Source organism: Paralichthys olivaceus, chromosome 11, assembly GCF_024713975.1.
Source record: "Paralichthys olivaceus isolate ysfri-2021 chromosome 11, ASM2471397v2, whole genome shotgun sequence".
NCBI lineage: Eukaryota > Metazoa > Chordata > Actinopteri > Pleuronectiformes > Paralichthyidae > Paralichthys > Paralichthys olivaceus.
Window position 1 is genome coordinate 21,735,106 of NC_091103.1, and position 23,261 is coordinate 21,758,366.

At 42.7% G+C, this 23,261-nt stretch overlaps 1 protein-coding gene across 8 annotated transcripts in view; it reads right to left on the reverse strand.

Moving 5' to 3' along the window:
- The window catches only part of aplp2 (amyloid beta (A4) precursor-like protein 2), a 53,958-nt gene that overhangs the window by 4,023 nt on the left and 26,674 nt on the right, over positions 1–23,261 (reverse strand). Inside the window, exons 2-16 of one of the 8 annotated variants that reach the window (XM_020088491.2) lie at positions 23,068–23,241; positions 21,744–21,873; positions 16,586–16,698; positions 14,953–15,176; positions 14,512–14,708; positions 13,923–14,090; positions 11,908–12,041; positions 11,499–11,573; positions 11,112–11,270; positions 10,061–10,189; positions 6,901–7,000; positions 4,930–5,103; positions 4,197–4,232; positions 2,230–2,309; positions 228–305 (exon numbers count right to left, since the gene is read on the reverse strand). In XM_020088491.2, coding sequence (XP_019944050.2) covers positions 228–305; positions 2,230–2,309; positions 4,197–4,232; positions 4,930–5,103; positions 6,901–7,000; positions 10,061–10,189; positions 11,112–11,270; positions 11,499–11,573; positions 11,908–12,041; positions 13,923–14,090; positions 14,512–14,708; positions 14,953–15,176; positions 16,586–16,698; positions 21,744–21,873; positions 23,068–23,241 — 1,971 coding nt within the window. Of the gene's footprint in view, positions 1–227; positions 306–2,226; positions 2,310–4,196; positions 4,233–4,929; positions 5,104–6,900; positions 7,001–10,060; positions 10,190–11,111; positions 11,271–11,498; positions 11,574–11,907; positions 12,042–13,922; positions 14,091–14,511; positions 14,709–14,952; positions 15,177–16,585; positions 16,699–21,743; positions 21,874–23,067; positions 23,242–23,261 lie in introns of all 8 variants that reach the window. The other 7 variants (XM_020088489.2, XM_020088497.2, XM_020088493.2 and 4 more) reach the window with 7 other exon arrangements.

Genomic DNA, 23,261 nt, shown 5'->3' on the forward strand with positions numbered 1-23,261 from the left:
ATGCAGAAATAACCAAAACATATTACCCGGAACAAAAAACTTTTTAAAAACAGGAGAGGGGATTATGAGTATGTTCCAATGTTGTGTTTTTTTTCTTCTTCTTGCAGTTATCAGCTACAGAGCTGGTTCTTTACACACTCCCACCCTCCCACCTTCTTTCATCTCCTCCCCACTACAGATAACTACCGTCCCCCAGAGAGCCCTGTGGAGGTCGCCGCTATACTCACCAGCTCATCATCATGCATAAGGCTGCCTCTCTCTGCACTGTAAACCACTTCTTTAACATCCAGACTGTCAACAATCACCTGTCAACACAGACAGGGGAGCCCAGGTTACACTCACCACAATGTGAGTGTCTGTGTGTGAGACTGTGTGTCTGTATTGTGTGAGACTGATGGAGAGACAGAGGGAGAGAGACAGGTGGAGAGCGAGAGGCTGTGAATGTGCAACGAAGTAAACTGTTAAGGATTGTCTGTTTCAGTGATGATACACTTGTCTGGAAGGAGAGAGGGAGGTGGTTTGCAAGCATCAACAACAGCATCGACTCTCTTCTAGGCATACAGTTAGCAAAGCCTTCTAAACAGACTGTCAGCCACTCATTAGATTTGATCTGAAGTCCTGTGAGTGGACGTGTGTGTGTTCAGGAGGCAGAAACTAAATCTGCTTTTTGTAGAGACAGAGCAGTCCGGAGTCTGTTTCTCACAGGAAATTAAAAAAAAAAAAAAAAATCACGTGAGACATAACAGGTGTCACCACAATTTGTCGTTTTGAACCCCAGATTGCTCCGTCGTAGAAAAACTGGCATTTCCAAAAAGACACATGCATATGAAAACACACACAAATACACACGCACAATTTACGGTTGGTGTTGGATTAGCATGCGACACCCAGGGCACATTCAGCAGCCAAGCATTGTCTGATGAGCCGTGAGGAAGAATGGTGCAAAGAAAAGTATAGCGTGCGATGACTGGAGAACAAAATGTGGGGTTGATCTGAATGAACGTTGCTTGGCAGGGACGCGGAAATAGCCTTGTGTGAGACAGCTGTAACTATGACAACATAGTTACGGGAATAGTCCAAGTCATTAATAGCTGAACTTAAGAGAGCTCTGTGAAAGCGCCGCTGAACTGTCTGTACTCATTTATTTCTTTTGCCTCAGACTGAGGTGATGAAATTTAACAGTCAGGACAATTGTTAGGAAACAGGATTTAACACAGAGGGTACAACAGGGTTTCTGCAGGTTTCAACAAGTTAAATTCAAAGCGTTTTATGACCATAATGAAGGAAATTTAAGATCTATGTCAAGCACAACAGATATGACGACAGATATCTTTTATTCCCCATAATTTAAGATAAGGGGAAGTGACCTCACAGAGAATAATCGTCAAAATGCCATGTTATCTCTAAACCTACAGACAGAGACAGAAGGTATCCAATGCCTTTCAGTTATCAGCTCCACTTTGGTTTGTGGTTGTAATTTGTAGTTTGATTACAGCGAGCTAATATCTGTATCGAACTACACAGACATTACAAACTGTATAGAGCCAAAACATTTCTCTTAATAAGTTATATAAGTTACACAAGTGTATATACTGTATTTTTACATATTCTTATTTGGCTTCTTCATATATTGTATTATAATGCATATATTTTACAGAAACCGTACTTAATAATAATCTTACTGGTATTTTCTATTTATGGCTATTGTCTTGGTCTGCGTATATTTCTACTTTCTACTTGGCAGGAGAGACTGTGATAAAAACAACCCCCCCCCCCAGGGATCAATAAAATATATCTGATCTGATATTTCTAATAATAATAATAATAATACATCTTAATTTCTATAGTAGTTATCTAAATAAGGTAACGTTGTACTTTACAAAAAACACTGGAATATAAGAAGATAAAACACAACAAATTTAAGAAAGAATACTTAGAGAAAATAACGTCCATTAGATTAGTATCCATTAGAATCAGTTTAAAACATGCAGTAAAAGGCTTATCCGATCTGCTCTAGTATTTTTTAAAAGCCTAAAATCCATATAATTGAATTTTAGACTTTCTAGATCTGCAGAAACCCTATATTGTCCAATATCCTCTCACAGTTTCTCAGTGTTTGTGCTTTAACAACGCTGCTCTCAGTTCACGTGTTGAGCGAGTTAAGACGTTCAGAAAATGATTTGAGGCCCACACAGAAGGACAAACCGACAATGGCGATGCTCTTACCACCTTCTCGCTGATCTTGGGTTTGCTGTTGATGATTCTCTCCTCGGCACCGATCAGACCGTCCAAACCAGACATGGCGGAGCCTGCGGGAGGCGAAGGAGCAAGGTGAACAACGGCAGAACAGCACAGAGCAACAAACAAACAAACAGGGATGGTGGTATTGATGGTGGGCAGCTGCAACACAGATATATTCAGCTTCTCCTCCTGACAACTGTCGCCTCAGTCTCCTGGTGACAACAAACCCCTTTCTTTTATCCAGCACAGTGTGAGCAGTGTGAATCCAACATGACACTGACCTTACATCTCCTACAAAGGCCCTCTCAAAACAGTGCTTTGCATAAAGCTGAGATTTTTCTGTAAACATCCAGTACGTGTGTTGACTCATTAGATGAAACCTCTTTGGGCAATTATGAGTCATCTTCCTCACGAAATTCTCCATCATCCCTTGAGGTTTTAACTGATGATCTTTAGAATAAAAAAAACTTGTGGGTTTAACCGAGCGGCTGAGAAAAACTGGGCCAGAGAGTCAAATATGCATGTTAGACTGATGGATCTGAAATAAGCACAGCATCTATTTATACACACACACTAGATATGCCATGAATAAATCAAGAACCATGAGGAGAGCGAGGGAGCGAGGCAGCGAGGGAGCGAGGGCAGGGTCATGAACAATGTTAAGCGGAGTCTGGTGTCGGCTTATTGTCTGCTGCCTCTGCTGCCAGTCAGCCACTGCCAAATGCTTAAGATTAGTACAATTGCCTTTGGATTGAGCGAGGAACAATGACGCGTGTTTACGAGCCTCACTCAGCAGAAGTGACGTTGGAAACTCTGGCAGGCGCTCGGATGGTACAGCAGGGTACACACAATGCTTCAGCCAGCCACAATGGGAGTGACCTCTAGTGGGATCAATGTGACCTCTCATCTGCATTGATTTGAAAAGTGCTAAACAAGTAGTCTTATTATTTGACGAGTCAATAGTCAGGAAATAAATGGAAAAATTCATCATAAAAGTCTTTTATCCAGCATTGACAATGTTGTTTTCAATAACAGGAAATTAATTCTGTTCCCTGGAGGGACGGGTTGGTAATCAACGGATTTTGAAAACACTTGGAAAATCTTGATGGACACTATTCTTTGACAAAGTTTTGAAATGAATGGAGAAAACGATAATAGAATATAATAATAGAATATATATAAATTATTATTTATACCTGCAGCATGACTGTAGTTTCGACTGGTGAAATGGAAATGCAGAGGTTGAAGGAAAAACCGCCGGGGTGGAAAAAAATCAATATATAATTTAAATTCAGCCATCGGTGGAAGGTGTCTCTATCTCCCGAGTAAGATCACAAGGTTAAGCTCAGATCAGACAAAAGAGAAGACGTGACCTCGTCCAAGTGTCAGGTGGAAGAGGACAAATTGAGCCAATTTAATCTGGGCAGCGGGTCAGCGGTGGAAACACTGAGCTCAGACAGGATCACTAAATCACACCGGTCCAATCAGGAAGAGGGCGACTGATGAGGGGAATGTGTGTGTGTGTGTGTGTGTGTGTGATTTGTCGAAGTTTCTGAGGAAAAGATGACAGCGACTGATCGACTGAAAACTCTCAGAGAGAAAATATGTCTGTGACATATCTCTACCACTGCACGTAGAAGCCACTGAACTTCACTATTCAGCCTGAGGTGATAATCCGAGTGTGATGAGAAGCATAAGAAGAACTGACACACAAGCACACCGTCAATGTGAGTCATCCAAAAAATAAAGTCGAAAATTAACCACCAGAAGGCGTCTGATAAAACAGAAATGGTGGAAGAGAGCTAGCTAGAGAGAGAGAGGGAGAGGGGTTCCCAAACTGCACCAGGAGGAAAGGAAAAGGAGAAGAATGGAACAAAACAGTAGATGGAAATGGCTCGGGGGATGAGAGGAGAGGGGAGCGAGGCAGAAAAACAAGATGCAACAGAGGCACCAACCTTTCTTGAAGGCACGTGGGGAGTCTGATAGATCGCCTTGGCATAAGAAATGAGCAACAGAAAAAAAAGAACAGAAAAGGGGAAGGGAAGAAGAGAGAAAACTTAAGTGAGAAGAGAAAGGCAGGATTATCAAGCTGTGTTATTTGATTAGGAAAAAGAGTCCAGCAGGGAGGATCCGAAAATAAATTTGAGAGATAACCAAACTGAAAAAAGGAGCCATTTCAGAATTGGCTGGCTCCGTCTGAGCCCTCTGGGGTGTTGGCATGTATATCAAATGTTCCACGGGGATCTACAAGTAATTTTCCTTCAATCAAGCTGGAAATGTTCCACTTTTTTTCTCTTCTTGAGGATTCAATCTTTTGTTCGGCACAAATGTGACAAAGAAGAGAACCATGACTGCTCATTTCTTTCCCCCCTAAGCTTTTGGCTCCAACTCTGCAACAGAGCCTGAGGCTTTGTGCATTTATCTGAACTTCACTGGTGCTGTGTTGAAGGCTCGGCCAGAGGGAACTGTGCAGCCACAGATAAGTCCAAACCAATGGCCCCACAGCACATTTTCACTGGCATGAGACACATTGTAAACCTATTCTTTCTTGCTGTGCAACCCTTCTGCTGTGCTTTGTCACCGGTGTCCTTCAGAACTGACTTATGTGTGAGGCTTATTGTTCCCCACGCAGCCTCAGTGTTGTTCACTGCGCTGCTTGTAACGGTGTCTGATGCTGCATCTGCTCACCCTCTGGCTCAGAGCGGGATCCCAAGGATGTGACCTGGAAGGGCCGGTAGGGTTTGCCCTCGGACACGGGCACTTCCACACTCTCCTCTGACGACACGGTGACGTCTGGCTGTGATTCAGAGATGGATGACAGGAACTGGTCCATGTCGGCTTTCTGCTCCTGGAGAAGCTCGTCTGAGGAGAACGACAGAGAAAAGCCTCTTTTAGACAAAGATCCCACTGTAATGCGATTAAGACGACCCCTCGTTATGACGTCTCTTTATTTATACTAAAACAAAAAAAACTCATAATGATGACCCACTGTGTGACCTACAAAACAATGTATGACACAGACATCAGTCTGGCTCTGTGTCCCTGTTCAGACCTGGTATTATCATTTGAGTGATACAATCACTAATGGTCAGTTTAAGTTCTGAATGATTCCTATATGTCGTGAGATCTGATCACCCTGCTCACATTTGGAGGTGGTCTGGGACACATGTGGCCACATTCTTTTCTCTGTGTGAACGTAAATGCTGCATTTAACAGTGATAAATAAAATGCATGTTTCTCCTCGCTCTTGCTGAGGGTTATGGGCAGAGGATGTCCTATCATGTTAAGAACCATTAAGCAAATTGTGATTTGCAGATATGGGCTGCAGAAAGAAAATTTGATTGATTGATTGGCTGACATGCGTCCTCTGACACCTGTGAAGGACTGCCTACTAAGCTGACGTCCTCTGACCTGCTACAGTTTCACAATCTATGAATCTACTGAATCTTTTCAGTGACCATATTCTGCTTTGTTCTTTGCCTCCACCACAACATCAACACTGATCACAACAGTGATACTTTTCTTAAATTGGTCAAAACTGTCTTCTTAGTGGAGCTGCATGAGATTCACTGCGCCTGTCGTGGCTCATCTCTCACACGCACAAATACACACAAACAGATGACATACATATTCATATGCATATGGAGCGGGGAAGTGAGATCCGATCACATGCGGTCATGGGAGACACATTCACGACGCATTTTATGACAGGTGTGAACAGAGGAACTTGGCGTTGTCCACATGTGATTGAATATTTCAGGACAGATGTTAATACCAGGTCTGAACAGGGACAACCTCCACAGGTGATAGAAAGACCAAACATTGCCACATTCTATGTTCGTACCATTAATGGAGAACATGCAACAGTCCCACATTGAACCGGCTGTGTAAAAGAGGCTTTTAAAACTGGCACATACTAACACCACTCATCCTGAGACGTGGCAGCAAAGTGCTCAGTGAGAGTTTCAACAAATATAACCAACAATCTTTTTTTCCAATAGCCTAGAGAGCTGCTGCTGCTGTAAGATACGCCCTCTCCCATTCCTGCTAACTACCAATTAGTACTTTTCTGAGAGCTATTTTCCATGTAAATCTGCACATCTCCCAACAGGATGCTGCATGGTGAAAGCTGTGACCCAGTTCTGTCACTGCACCCACTTTAATCTGTGCTGCACCACCATCATGGTGTGGTTCCTTTAATGAAGAAAAGGAAACAAAAGAAAATAATAAAAATGTGCCAGACGTTGAAGGTGTTAAATCGGGCCACTGGAGATGAACACATCCCCGGCTTTGGATCTAACATTAAAAATGAAAGCTGTTGAGACTCTTAAAAGGAGACAATGGTGGCTGTATTAAAATCCCCTCCACAAATTCATACTGAGGAGGAGACAATACTTCTCTCTCTGTCTCTGAAAATTTGTCAACTGGTCTTCTCCCATATTTGTGTTTCCCTGTGCACAAAAAGTTGTTTTGTCTGGTTGCAGCAGGACGAGGAAAAAACAATCATCTGAGGAAATGTGATGCATTGGCTTTATCTGTCTGGCACATGTGCAAATTCCATCCCTGTTTTCATTTCACTTCATTTTTATTAACGCACACCGTCCCTCCTCCTCCTCCTCCTCCGCGCTGCCTGGAGGCTTTCAAGTGAACACGACTCACCGATTTCATCCTGAATCTCCTCTGCCACATAAGGTACTTTGTAGAGCAGAGACAGACTCTGATTCATCCGCTCCTCAATCACACGCAGATGGGTCATCACCTGTTGGACAAAGACAAACAGGACGTCATGAAACCAAAAAAGTCATTATTATTATTACTATTTTCTAATAATTGCTGGAGATCTCTGATCTGCTGGTGGCCGGCAACTTGGCATCAAGCAAGTGTAAAAAGATATATATATATATATATATATATATGACAAGCCATTAGTTTAATTTATTCATTTTAAATAAAGAAGAAAGTAAATAAAGTTTATTTAATAAACCACCTTTCCAAAACCAAAGTGCTTCACATAAGTAAAATAACAAAGGACAGTTGTAATACACAAAAATATATACAATAAAAAACAATAGAAATATATTAATTCAAACACTGCAATGCACATAGTGGGAATAAAGGGTTTTCAACAGATACTACAGAAAGATGTAAGTCCTGAAACCTTACACATGAGAGGCAGGATTTTTTGGGGATAAATTACTTGAAATGATAAATCATTCATTACAATTTTCCATTAACTGAATAATCATTTCAAGTCTAATCCAGTGCTGACGACTATGAGAAGAAAAATCTTCATCCCAACAGTATTTATATGAAAACTCACATCTAACCAACCAGAAAATATTCCTTTATCCTAGAAATCCCCGGGTAACGCCATTCTCGTGCTCATTGTCATTCAGGGAGGTTACAAGTTTTGTCACCTAATAGCATCGCAGATTACAGACTTGTGATTCCTCTTTTTATGGGAATCACACAGAGAGGCAGAAAAAACATGGTGGTGCAGTGAGGAGGAGATTTAATATTCATTCTCAGAAACTGGTATTAGCATGAAAAGAAGATTCAATCCTTCTGAAAAGGAAACGACAAAAGGCAACAAAGGGACAAAAGATGAAGAAGACGACTGGAATGTCCATCAATATAACACACCACCGCCAGGACCCAACAGTCCCATTAGATTCAGTCCAGCTGCACCAAATTTCACACTCATAGATATCAGTTCCCTAATTATGCCAGATTTTTTTTTTTATCAACCTCCAAATATGGTTCCCTGGGAAAGAGTGGCCAGCCCGTTTATCCAGATCTGCTCCACTATTCAGAAGGCTTTGCCCTGACCCATGCCACATCCCTCCACCAAATATTGTGGTAATCTTTTGTGTAGTTTTTGCATAACCTTGCTTACCACACAAACTGAAAGTGGTGATAACATAAACTCTTTGGCTGAGGTAATAACACAATAAGAAGTAAAGTTCAAAAACTGCCAAGAGCGACGGATTCACCTGCAATTATTTGTGAAGGACAGATTTTAGTAAGATTAAATACACATGGGTTGCAAGCTCTTTGCACCCCATGTACTGAGGCATCTTCAGCGGGGGCAGGTTCGATTCTGGCTTGTGGCTCTTTGCCGTGTGTCACCCCCTTTCCCTTTCTCTCACACTTAATCCGGCCTGTTAAATGAAGGCAAAACATTTAATAAGCTGCAATCCATTTCAAAATCGAGGACAGACAGCAGACTGTTCTCTGCTCTGAATATAAGATGTATGAAGGGAGCGAGTTGCTCCTGTTCACAAATTTAAACTTGTCACAGAAATGGCAGAAATTCCTCCCGGTAGACAGCAAATTTTTCTCCAGATGAAATGAGACTCGCTCACAGCCAGTCAACCCCCAGACATGAAACAAGTTGCTGCATGTAATATTCAAATCAGAAGCTGAAGCTCTGAACCGACTCGACAGGATCGACTGCCTGTCAGTCCCAATGATCACCACTGTGTCACAGAGTGGGTATAAAAAAAACCTCTCTCTTTTGATCAAATAGATTGTCAAAGTTCTTCCGTCATTTTCATGGTGTCTAGCAGAGATGTGACGCTGAGAGAGGACAAACATTTCCACATTTCTGTTGCCAAAGTGTTTGGCAGAATATAAAAAGCTACCAGCCACTGAAAAAGCTGACCGGCTCTTGGCAGGTAACCGGTGTTTAATTCCCACCATGATGGTTTACTTTTTTTAAATCTTAGGACACATGGCTGCAGTGCACCGGAGCCAGCGACAGATGGCAGTAATGCACCTTTCCCATTGAGAAGCAGGCTGCAGCCTCTGTGGCTCCTTCCTGTGCAATATAGACAAACAATCCTCAACTGCAGAGATTATAAATCCCACTGCTGGAATCTCGATTTAAATGCATCAAGCAGCCTCAACTTAACAGGTGAAGCCTTTATAAAAACAGAATTTCCTTGATCCCAGAAAGTCAGAGTTATATTAAGGACAAAACGGCAGACGATTGTTTTGCCAAATCCACAAGCAAGCTGTAAAAAACTGAAAAAAATGGTTTGACATTGCTGCAGGATTGAGTGAAGAAATGAGCAAGGACTTGACAAATAAAGACAGCGAAAGCACCACAACACAGATTCTCTGCTCATGACTCCGCAAAGGGGCTCAACAGCTCCCAAATTCATCTAAACAGCCACCCTCCGGTCCCTTTCGCCCTCCTCTACCTCCTCCCTGTGTTATTTCACCCATCTGCTGTGTTATCTGTGATGGTGCAGAATAACTGTAAATGGTGTCAAAGGGCACTGACACACACGGGCGGGTACATCTAACGGAGGAGCTGCTTCCAGCCAAATCCCCGTCCAGCGGCTCAGAGACCAGCATTACACAAGACCTGCGCAATTTTAATCTTTGGCTGAGGCTTAAGTGAATGAAACACCCCCCCCTCCCTCCCTCCCTCCCATCAGACAAGCCTACTCTCTCCTCCCGGGCTTCAACACACACTCTCTCCACCTCCTACGCACTTAGAAAACAGGACTGAGAGACTGAGACATCATTATCCTTCCCCGGTCAGAGCAGGAATAGGAGGAGTGCGAGATCTTGGAGTGGCTCAGCATGAGGTTTCAGATTCACTGCCTCTCATACAGAACATCTTTATTGTCAAAACTAGGCTGGGAAAGAGGCATCAATTAACAAAAATTAAATGTCCAGACCCGAAGGACGACACAGTTGGTTCACGATTAACTGTACAAATCTAAGATGAATGTGAAGATTTGTTGCTTTATGCTTTTTAACATTGCTGTAAGATGAATATGAGTAATGATTGGTTAATAAAACTGACCTGTGACTTCATTTGAGCAGCCTTCTCAGGATCCACAGCCAGGACGTGCTGGTAGTGTCGGATAGTGTGCTGACGGTCCTTGTTCTCCGCACGGACATAGCGTCTCAGGGCCTGCAGGATGCGGTGGGGCTAAGGGGGGGGGGGCATGAAGTACGAAGTAATAAGTGATTAGTTGTGTCACATGGCAGCTTCACAACAAATTGTGTGATAGAAACTATTAGTATGATTTAGTGAAAAGTGCCAACATGTGATTTCTGCAGCAGAATATATGTCATGCCCTGTCTGCTGCTACTCTGGAAACAATCTCCAGTTGCCTTCTTTGAATGTGAAAGGCAAAGTCTGGAGAATGTTCAGACTCAATTGTCCTGCAGTCTTCATTACTAAAGTGGAGATATAACAGAGAAATGATCTAACCCTCATCATCTTGACACAACTGAGCAAGGAGCAACAAGAACTTTGCGAGGGGCAAAATATTCACTACATCTGGCGTCACATAAAAACTTCTGCAGTACCTCATGAAATACAGTCATACTACAGATGATGCAATCCACAATTAAGAGCAGGAGTTATAAAAGAGGGAACATACATTCGAAATGAGTTCAAAATAAATGTAGGAAAGTTATTCCATTCTGGGTACCAAGTCCGAAACTAGGACTTTGAGTTAGGACCAAGAACAAGCAAACGGTGTGCAGGCTAAAGGATCAAAAGACAATTAAAATTAAAAGTAATTATATAAAAGAAACATGTCACAGGGATTATATCTGAGGGTTCAAATGTGATTGACTTTGTGATCATGCAGAAATGTGGTTTGTGGGTTTTCCTGGCTGCAGTAATCCATTCTCCTCATGATGAACTGCGAGCTGGCAGAGGGTCTTTTGACAGGATATGAGATTAGCTGCAGTCCATAAGTAGTGCGAGGCCAAGCAAGGTGAGATAGACACGTGTGTGTGTGTTAATGTGTTTGCACATGGACTGAGGAGAGAGAGAACACAACAGACAGATGGAGCGAGGTGAGGAGAGGATAAAAGACGCTCTGCTGCGTGGTGTTTACCCTGGGGGGGTCGGCCTGCAGTGCGGCCAGGTAGTTCTCCAGGGCCAGACGGCGCCGGTCATTCAGCATGGCCTCCACACGGGCGAGGTGAGTCTCCACCAGCTGCTGCTTCTCACTGGCTGCCTCCTCCTCCAGGGACTCCACCATGGCTTGGAAGTGCTGTACACACAATCATACACAAATATAAATACGTACATGCACTTTAAACAGTGCGAGAAAACAGCTCCTTCAGCACCTTCGTAACAAAACAGAGAAAAACAGGTCTTGATTTCAGTCATGTCGCCTCTAAGACTTGTCAGAGGAGTTGGGGACTCATTTAGAAGTCTCCCCATTCAGACTTTGGGCTAATTTAGCCTCAGAGCGATAAAGATAGATAGAGTGTCTCACCTGGATCAGTGTCTGTCTCTCAGCCTTGGGCAGGTTCTTAGCCTGGCGATCAGCCTCTTCCCATTCCTTTCTTACCTGGAGTGTGTGAGACACAGAGGGAGACAAATGAAGCAAGATACAAAGTGCTATTTGGTTTCAGAGCCCTTAATGAAAAGAGTACATTTCCTTTGCCTATTGTGAATTAAATTGTTTATCATCTGGCATTATTTACAGCCATGCATTGTTTTGTAGTTTCTGGATCAAAAGCCTTTGCTTTAGATTTTGGTGAAATGTCTTTGTTCCAGAAACTAAGCACAATCCTCTTTGATTTTCTGGATTTGATGCTCATGTCATCATTTTGTAGCAGGAGTCTTACTTGCTGCCTCTTTAAATCAGGTAAGTAGTGTCCTGATTCGATCTACTCACTCACCCTCTCCATGCGATTGCGGTGCCTAATCTCCAGCTGCTCCTTGGCCCTCTGGAAGCGACTGTGCTCCTTGTCATCGGCTGGCGTCTCAAAGTAGATGTCCACATCATCAGTGGGCTGAGGAGTTGGGGGCACGACTGCAGATTCAGAGACAGATGGTGAGTGTGCATGGCTGCAAACTGACAACCAGGCAGGCTGACATGCACAGAAAGAGACAGACGGGCTTATCCAGTCCACTCACCACAGTTAGGCAGAGAAACGGAGAAAGACAGACAACAGGGCACAGAGAGAGGAGGAATAGAAAGTGGAATACAGGTTGAAGTTAGACAAAAATCCTCACAGAAGCACTCCTCTCATTGGCGTTCTTCCAACCTCCTGAACTCTGATAAATTTAAGGGAATCTGACAGTCTTTCCTTTTGAATTCTTTTCATCTTCCCATCGGCTTTCTGCTGACAGGCCGTGTTCCCAACACTAATGGAAATATCTCCGTGTTTGACGGCTGGGTCATCTGAGGTGGGGCCAGAGGGCTCAGTTCTGGCTCCCTTGCTATACAGTCACGCAGGGCTCACTCCCTGCGTCGCTGCAACTCGCAAAATCAACAATGCTCCAGGCTCGCGAATGGAAAGAGACCTCATCGCTTCACCCCACCATCAACAACAGGACAGCAGCATGGGTGGATTAAAGGATAAAGATATATATCCTCCTCTAAACTTTACTGCTTCAGCCCCGAAAATCATTTTATTTTTCGAACCAAAATCAAAAGAAAAATCCAATTGGTTATGGCCATGAACTGAGTTTGAACTGATGGAAGAAAGGTGCTTGTTGACATGTGCTGGCGGGGCTCTAGCAAATGCACTAGCAGTGCTCTGTGAGCAGACAGACACATGGACAGGCACACAGACAAAGTGGAAGCAGTAAACACTGACGGGCAAACAAAGATGACAGAAAACTGTTTGAAGTTAGCATGCATATTAATGAACAAATGGAAGAAAACAAATGAAACTGAAAAATGTATCTATTAAAAGTCAATGTCTTAAATTTACATGTGTGTCTTGGAATAAGTGTAGTAGGACTCGGCACTGATTTTTTATTCTACTACTTTTGTTAAAAAACATACTTAAAAAATGACCTTTAATAAAATAAAGGCAAATTTCTCAAATGTCCAGTGTGATTTAAATGCAGGCAAACATGAAAGATTTAATGTCATCTTTCCATATTTGACACATTTCTAATATTTAGGCTATAGACAAATGGGTTGGTACCAAAGAAACTTCTCTCTATATAAATATTTCTCTTGGTTTCGATAGTGTCTATTTATATTTTATTCTATTCAATGTATATTTAAGAATTTAATAGAAATAAACCATAATATACATTTAAATTATCAACAGGTCCAATCTAGTGTAATATTAATTGGAACTTATGAATCCAGGCTCATTAATAAGCAACCATTTTGATAAATTGTATTTTTATATAAGACATTTATCAAGCAAAAGAAAACAATAAAATGAACTAAATTTCTCTTCAACTTCTTCAGTGTAACATCTTTGCATTTTTCTTTGTGTTAAATCATTGTATATTAAATATATTTGGACTGTAATCTGTTACTGTCATTGTTACTGAATATAAAGATATTTCTCACCTTTGGCCCTAGGATATTTTGATTAATATTTTTTTAGTTTTTCCTGAGATTTAAGTTTGAGGTGGTTCAACATTATAATAATACAAATAATCTATAATCATTACCGCAGCCCTTCAGCATTTCAGTGGAATAATAAAATGAATAGTGAATAGAGAATAATGTTGTGGAGTGAGCTCAGTTGTGATTGTTGTGGTGATGGTGACATGGTAACAACAGCTGCAGACTGCAGATCATGTGATCTGTTCCTGAGTCAGCAACAGACCAAACCTTTATTATCTATCTATCATCGATTAGAGTTTTCAGGGTCTGCAGGAAAGACACAAACAGAGAGAGAGGGGGGTGTTGGCAGACCGGCCTCGGTCATGTGAGACTTACTCAGGCGCTTGCACACGGCCATGCAGTACTCCTCTGAGTCGAAATTGTTTCGGTTGCCGGCACAGCCCCCGTATATGAAGCGCAAACACTTCCCCTGGCTCATGTCGAAGTGCCAGCGGGGCATGGAGGCGCGGCAGGGGCCTGTCTCAGCCTCCAGGGTGCAAACCGCTGCCAGGGGACAGCTCGTTAGATCATCTGTCCACTAGTGGCAGCACTTAAATTCCACTCTAACAATGCTACGTCTAAGATCAGAATAAAACATGTTGGAACAACTGCTTTGTGCATGTGATGAGCAGGATTTAGCGTCAGTTTGGCAGCAAGATTTGTCCTTGTATCCTGATAAAGCAGAACAGTAAATCAAAGTATCTGCTGTGAGATGAGGAAAAGGGTAAATGTTAATGCATACATTCATCTAAGTACAGTGGCTGAGATGCGAAGGTAAGTTACTATAGTTTAAGAGTTGAAAAGGTTTAATAATATTTAAGTGGTCGGCAAAGTGCCAATAAGGAAGGGGTGAGGGCAGGGGGGGTAGAGAGGGAGAGAGGGGGAGAGGATTGTATATTATGATTTAAAACAGCTCAGTACAAACCTTTCACTTCCTGCAGAGTCTTGTCCTCATCTTGGCTCTCTGATATTTTGCTTTTCTTCTCATCCTCGTCTTCCTTGTCCACTTCCTCGTCCTCGTAGACGTAGTGGTATTCCTCCTCTTCTTCCTCTTCTTCACCCTCCTCGTCCTCGTCCAGCAGCTCCTCCTTCTGTGTGGGCTGCTCGTCAGGTGGTGTCTCACTGAGAAGCAGAGGAGGCGGAGATGAATGAGTGAAAGGGGTGGACGCCAGGAAGAGGAATGATTTATCAAAAGAGGCAGAGCAGCTGCCATAGGTCAATGTCACAGTGCTTTATTTCATCCAGATGGCTGGTTATACCTGCCCTTCACAAGAGAGCAGATATTAAGCTTGCAATTTTTAAAGACATGCCACCACCATGAACACAACCTCACAAAGACCCTTCCCCCTCTTTCACAGCTGCCCACCTGTCCTCTATAGCATCCTCCTCGTCCAGGTCGGCCTCGTCGATCTCCTCATCCTCTACCTCCTCTTCTTCGTCGTCATCCTCCTGGGAGGGCAGGGAAGGTGGGGCAGAATCCACGGTGCGAGAGGAGGGGCAGCACACGTACTCTGTGCCGTGGAACTTGTCGATACCACAGGGCAGCAGCATGCCGTAGCTGTGCAGCTCCATGGAGCTCTTGGCACAGGCCTGACGAGGCAGAGGAAGAGAGCTACAGATGAAATCTGCCGAACACTGTGGCAGGGCTCCACTACTATTACTTTCAAACCAATAAACAAGTGCGTACATCAAGTGACCGCCACTGTCTGAGGACTCAAGCCAATTACATGCAGGGCCTGATTAACCAGGTCAACTATCAATGCCCCACAAAAGCACTTTCTCCGATTGGTCCAAGTTTGTTTGTAAGTTTGCAGGATTACGCAAAAACATTGGTGGGATGGGACATGGAAGAACTCTTGATATGGATTTGGGCATAGGGGCAGATCCTGGATATTTCACTGTGAGATATGAGGTGTTTTTGGATGTTTTTCACCAATTTCCAATATTTAGGGGACTAGGCGATGTAAACAGATCTGTCCAGCTGCAGAATACATTCACACTGATTTCTATAGCTCGCTCTTTGTCGCATACTGACTAGAGTGATTAATGAGTCACACTTTCAAAAATTCTGGCAGGCCTTTAACAGACGTGCTATTTTTCAACATTGTTGCAACTTCAGTCTCAATCATGGCTGCTGAGAAACTCAGCAGGAGGACTTGAGGATTAGTCGCTCTGCTGCTGGGGGATGTCACAGAGGCAGTTGGTAAAGAACAAATATTGTTTATGAATTTTCTTCTCACTGGGAAGATTTATAACTACTCAGTTCAAACAAATTTGTTGTCAACTATAGGTCAAACGTGCCTTTTATACCATCTTAAACTGTAGATGCATTTATAATATGTGTTATGTTATGTGTGGAAGAATAAAGCCCCACTTTAAACCAGCTTTTGTGTGCAATGGGAATGGCGAGGTGAGAGAGCACCTAATTTCACTATGCGTTTGTGACGTTGAACATGACTTGCCGGGGGGAAAATTGAAAGGCAAACTCCCCTTCTGACAATGGGAAAGAAGTCAATTGCCTTTTTAGTGGGTTTAAAATAAAACCTGCATATTCCTGCTAATTTTGGTGTAAGAGAGGTATAAGACTCAGGAACAAGCCTGAAGGGCTCAATGAGCTGCTGCCCTTACTGTCATGGTTAGAGTGGCCCCCAGGGGCTGGCCCTGTTGCTGCCCGGGGGAATTAGTTGCATTACAGGCACAACACTAATCTGATTAGGAGCTGAAATGTGAGTGTTCCCAGTCGGCCTGTGATCAGAGGGCCTCGAAGACTCACAGAGACAGGTGGAAAAGTATTAGGAAGGGAAGAGGAGAGAGCAGAAGGTAAAAGTGTGGAAGGGGAGAAGGGAATCAAAATGTAGTTATTTAATTTTCCTAAAATTAAGCTGATGCTTTAAGACCCCCCCCCCCCCCCATTGCCACAGAAGTATTATTTTCCCATTGCTCTTCTATCTCTGAGATACAGCCTCCCACTGTTTCCTATGAAGTCATTCCTCCCTTACCTCTTTGGTCACGCCGTGCCACTGCTGATGGCTGATGCACATGTCCATACGCTCTTTGTGGAAGAACTTGCACTTCTCTGGAACCAGAAGCACGTCACTCATGAACTCGCCCACTGTAAAAGCAAATCACACGGACCAATATGCCCATTAGCCTCACATACACAGACACCTGGTCTACAACCCTGCCTGGGTCCAAAACAATAAATCACGTACTGGGACAAAAAAAAATTAATAGCAGATGAGATGAATGAAAAAAGGGCCTGATTCAATAATTCATAGCTCCCTGGTCTATTCAATTTCACTGTAATTTCACTACAGTATCTGACACTTGGACATCTGTCCATGCACTGGAATCGGTGGAGCTGAATTCATCCATTCTCTGTAGCCACATCTGTCAATCTGCTGTCAAAACCGAACAGGAGGAAAATCAGGTTTCATACTGTGACTCTGTGGCCCAGACTTTTCCTGTGAGTCAGTGATATCATTTGCTTGATGAATTCAATTCAATGTTTTATTCATGGAAAGAGCTGACGAGAAGCCAGATCGGCAGAATTAAAAAGACTTGAAAGGCGTCTTGAATTCCTCTGAATAGCTTCGGGTAGAAAACCATGCGCGTGTAAGCATATGGTGCTGGGGTCAAAAGACAGATTAGAAAGGACAGTGACTGCTGATGGGCTGGAAGTGTGACGAGGCGATCAGGTAGAAACACCGCCAGCAGAAAAGCATGGAAAGCCAGGTGGAAAGAGCAAAAGGAAGAAACGTGGTGTTTAGGGGCAAAGTCCAGGCTGAGATCAGCGTGCCTGAGGAATGGGCTGATTGAAAACACACAAATAATGGTCTGGATTTTTCACGACAACACTGAGATCTGTCGTGTAACTGCTCATTCAGTGGTTCACCATGACCTCGGCCTGAGGGAGAGCTGCTGGAGGACTGCAAGGCGGAGGAAAAAGCAGTGTTTTGGAAAATGAGAGGGTAGGAGAGGAAGAGGAGAGAGCTGGAAATAGCAGAGGACTCAGCAGCTGCTTCTCATCTCCGCCCAGGAGACACAGTGACACCCCCCTCACACAATCTCACCTTATCTCCGCACCCTCTCCCCTCTGCCTCCCTGCTTTTTTAGTTACTCAAGAGGAGAGTAACTAAATATATTTACTCAAGTACTGATATCATTAATAAGTTTCATGGTTAACATTAAATTATGCAAAAATTCTGACAATTAATTGTAAAATGTAAGGTTAGTTATTTTATTTGAACTGCTTTTAAGTTGGGATGCATCTATACATAGATCCACCGTTCTCTCGGATTAAATTCTAAATTAGTCTCTATTGTCATTGCATGCCATCATATTTAACTGAAATATGATCATTGCATTGTAATAAAGGTATTTAAATTGCATCTGTAGCTCATCCAAACTACCCAGAGCATATTAAATATTTTAAATTAGATCAATCTTAAGTAGCTGCAACATTTAAATAGAATAACAGAAGAGTCCAATTCAATATAATCACACTCTGAAAGTGGCCATATGCATAAGGAATACTTTTAGTTTTGATATTTTAGTGGAATGTTTTGATATTAATCACTATTATACTTTTACATAAGTACAATTTTGAATAAATAACCTTTATTGACTTTGTCATACAGTCATTTTCCATTGTTTTATTGCTATTGCATCTGGATATGTAAAAGGATCTGAATACAACTTCTCCCTTTAACTTCTCCCTCAATTAACGTCACTGGGTGAAACCGAGGAAGAGGAAATGAGAGCTTGGCTCCATATCCTTCTCAACGGAAACAATGGAAAGATTCATTCACTCACACTCACACTCTCCCTCTTCATTTCATCTCTCTCTCTATCTCACTGTCACTCTCTCACAGGTGGCTCTGGTTGTGAGGTGGAGTTGGTTTCAAGCAGACGCTGAAAACAAGTCGCACTGCAGAGGGTGATGGATGGTGGTGTTTGGAGACCAGCTGTTCCTGCTCTGTGTGTTTCTGTGCATGTGTGTGTTTTTGTGCGTGTGTGTGTGTGTGTGAGAGAAAGAGAGAGAGAGAGAGCATGTACTCGTCTTTCCCGATGACCCCCTCTCCACCTCCTCTATTCATCCACCTTTCCTTTAACCTTCAGTCTATCACTGACACACTCCAGCACTCACGCTGGCTGCACTACAGGCGTCTGGGGAGTTTGGTGGAATCATGTGGTAAACAATGAACCAAAGATACCTTCAGTACAGAGAAGGTGGTGAATTCAATTAAACTGAGATCCACTGGACGACAACACAGCTTTTGTGTTTCAAGGGCTTTCTAAAGGAAGCGTGCTGTAATGACATTTAGCATAATCACAATGAGATCTAAAAAATGCAAAAAACAGGGTTAGTGCACTTGATGATTCAATCTGTTAAATATTTGACCACTTAAAAATGACATATATTAACATGCACAAGGGAAAAAAAGAAAATATTGAGTTTTTTTACCACTAATATCTAAGATCTTTAAAAGCATCGTGAAATATTAATAAAATAGAAATGAACTTAGATGCAGTTATTATCTAGTGTTTGCTGTTGGCAATCAGGCAAAGAATGATATCAGGTTCCAGTCTGCTGCTTTGATTTTTTCCTCCATTTGCACGACAGATTGTGCTTTTACAAGTGGGAGAAACCTGATCCGCCAACATGAAGGGATTACATGGAGCAGACATGACTAAAACCAGGAGGTAGCTGTCGGCTGATGTTATATAATGGAAAGAAGGTTTGCAACATACTTGTTTTTGAAGCCAGTGTTAATCATTTTCACCCACAGGCAAAATCTAATCCTTAACATGACTATAGGCTTTACCTTTCACAATTTCAATTTGTGATTCACTAATCTTATAATCATAAAGTAGAAATGTTTCAGTCCAACACTTCTGTGATTCATAGTTCAGGCTCATTTTTAAACATGTCCAGGGGTGAAAGAGGACAAACAGTCAGAGGTGTGTCCCTTATCAACCACAAGACTCAGCCCATCCGATGATATCAGCAGCTGTCACCATGCGCCCTGCCCTCTGTTAAATCAACAGGCTTAGTCAACAGGAAAGAAAGGTGTGCATCAGCTCTATAAAAGTCACTTATTAAGTCCCACTTCTTACTTGCTTGAAATAGTTATGGACAGAAGCACAAGTTCAAGATGAGACCTTAGAAGAAGTGGAATAAGTGAAAGTAAAGTATTGTGATAATGAGTGATTACAACATTCATATTGATACCAAAATGTCTGTTTTTACTGAGCACAAGAACCAACACGACAGTCGCACAACAGCCCCTGACTGTTCCCACCATTCCAGACATCATAATAAAAAAATAAATAATCCTCTGCTGTTTGACAAAGACATCATGCTGCAGGGATTAGAGTGCCATGGAACAAAAATCACATTGGTTTTGGGACAGGAAACATGCAAGACTTGTCTGAGACACTGCATGTAAAGATGGGACGCAGCAAACCCCATCTCTCTCTCTCTCCGGCTTCTGTCCCTGCTTTTGCATTATTCATACGAACCTATTAACTTGACATGGCTGCTGCTCTGCTCCTTTTAATCATATCCTTCAAGCTATAGCTCATCTCCCTTTGCTCTATTTCCTTTTCTTTTTGATTCTGCTATAATTAATGTAGAGTGATGAATATAAGGTACAAATAATGAATCATTTAGCAGCTCTCATCATTGCCGGATGGCCCTGACGAATTACACACCGGTGAGGTGAGACGCAGTGAGGTGGCAGAGACATGCCGTGCCTCATAGTGTGTGATCAGAGCCCTCCAATTAAGCCCCTAACACGCTCCATTACATCATTAAGCTGAAAAACTCGCGATAGCTTCCTCTTCGCCAGCACCTTATGTTTATCCTTCTTTCTCCATCTGTGTCTGTTCCCTTGGTTCAGGCTCCTCATTTGCAACGCAACAGAGCAGCAGAGACACAGCCTTTGGCATTCAATGGGGCTTGAGTTCACAGACCTTCAACAGCATTGTCAAAAAAGGGAGAAATCAAGCAATGAAGCCATTAAATTACTCTAGAAGAGGTAATGGGATTGTTTTAATTAAATGGCAGTCATTGCACTGTTGCTGAATCATTATTAGAGGTCTTAGGTTGTTGATTGATGCAACATGGCCACTGTAAAGACGGGGGGCGAAGGTATCAGGTGTAGCAGGTACATAGACAGACACAGCTTCAGGATGTAAGATGAGAGCACACTGGGGGAAACTTTGGGAGTCAGAATTCTGCCTGAACCTCTCTCATCTGTATTCCTGTCCAGGCCACCACATGGGCTCTCCAGTTGTGGTGTTTGCTGTCCCATGAATTTCCCAAAAGCCTCCTCTCTGCGTTTGCCAAAAATGCTCTTGAACGGTAGCCCATTTCACAGTCCAGTGCAATTGCTAATGGCTTTTTCATCTTGGAGAGCAGCACAACTCAATCAGAAAGAGGCTTGTGGACAGAGGAAGAGAGCTGGGAAACATTTGCAGCACAGAGGAAGATGTTTTCTTTTCCTCCCTGGCATAACTGGACAATTGTATTGAGAAGCCTTGTATCACAAATCTATTTCTCTGTTATTGCCGCCCTCAGAGGCAGAGGGGAAATTTTGTCTTTTTGGAAATCAGAGGGTACAGAGGCGTATGGCCTGCAGAGTTTGGGGCTCTGCAGAGTATAACTACGTTGCTACTGCTGATTACAGTCATCCTGCAGGAGACAGAGCAGGTGGAGAGGTGCGTATGATGGCTCAGGCGATGGGAGAAATGGAGAGTAATAAAGCCGGCCTCCTTTTAGACCCCTTTCTCGCTGACCCTGTGTGTCTGTGTGGGTTTATGGCCACTGTCTGAGGGGAGAAATAAGATTGTGCTTTATTGCTCAACAAGCCTCCGCAGCAATAATAGCTGTCTTCCCCTTAGCTATCTGCTCTGAGAGACATTATCCCCCATCCAGCCGAGATCTGCTCAATCTGCAGCTCAAGGCCAGAATTAGTCGACTGAATCAGACTCAAATATTGCTCCATTTCACCTCTGCTTATGGTTAAAATGCATCTCTCCTTCATTATATAATATGAATGTGGGGTCGGAAATGGGGAAAATGGGAAACACCTGATATAAAGGCTCATTTACCATCTTTTCCTTGATTTACTTATTAGTGGCGAAGCTTACCTAAGCATTTGTAAGGCACCACAATATGGGCGTGGCCTTTGCACACCTTCTTCTCCTTCTTGCACCAGTTCTCAATACGAATGGGCTGGTTGGCTTCCACCACATTTGTTATTTGGAGCTCAGGATACATCTGTTGAGAGAAGAAAAAGCAGAAAGTGTATATCAAATAATGAGAAAATGATTTTCTTTCTCAACGTGCGTGCATGTGCTTGTGTGCAAGAGGGAGGGAGAAGGTGCGATGAGTGGAGCGTCAAAGGGATTCTTTAATCCGCGCTTTATACTCTCTAGATGTCATCTACTGGACTGTGAAAGAGCATGCAATTTACTCTTTCCCCAAATGCCATTAAAATGTCATCAATAAATGCAACTGAAGCTTGAAGAGAAGGCTGTTCGAAAATCTACGGCCGCGCTTTTCTTCTTGGACAGCTGCATAATAAAACACGACAGTAATATCAGCGGCCTCCTGGGTTGGGAGATACCCTGGCAGGAACAAGTAAATAAGAGCGAGGATCCATGTTGTGGAGAAACATGTCCTTAATTATGAAGACAGCTTGAAAAAAAAAAGAAGAAGGGTCTGCCTATTGAACTGCCACCTACCCTGAAAATAATGTCCGTCTTTCAGGAGCCGCTCAATAGCCTCTCTCATGATAAATTACAGTGAAATGAAAACTGACTTTTTCCATCTTGCCAGCAGATTCCCTATTGCCTATAACACATACCTATTCAATAATAAATGTCCACGTTTACTGTTTTGTTTTTCTATTTTTAAATCACTCCAGTTACTTGTATGTCTAATAAAATAATATAAATTAAAAATTGCTACACATTTTATCAATTAAGTGATCAAATAAAAAACTGAAGTGGTAAAGACGGATGCAGATATAATTTTATTACCTCCGCCAAGGAGATTCTTTTTTCCTCCTGTCTGATGGTTGATGACAAATAATGAATGGACGGATTACCTTGGTGGATGATGTGGTATGGGTCAGGAAATCAACCATCACATTTAGGTCTAAATTTTTAAATGTAGTGATCAAGATGTGGATCAGGGGGCTAATCGAGGAAAATTGCACTTTCTTTAAAATTTTGAGATGGGCTGTATGGTTTCAACATTTCCGTTTGATGGGGAAAAAATCTGGCATATGTAAGGGACTGATATTTATCATTGTGTAACATTTAGTTTGGATCGAATTATTACTGCTTTGGAGCTAAAATGCCAGTGTGGACAGTATGAATGTTTTCTAACTGATGCTTGAATTTCACGACCTCTATGCTATGGATGGAGGTGGGAGGTTAGAGGTGTGTCTGTGTCACAGGGACTCACCTCCTGGCAGTACTTCAGCACACCCTCTTTGGTTCCTACACAGCTCTTGGTTCCGGATGGGTCGGGTTCCCAGCGGCCGGTCTGAATGTTGACATGCATGTTGAGCTTTTCGCAGAACATCGCCACCTGCGGCTCAGCCACTGCAAAGCCTGTGCCTGCATTGGCTGCTAGTGCCTGCAGACAAAGAGAAAAAG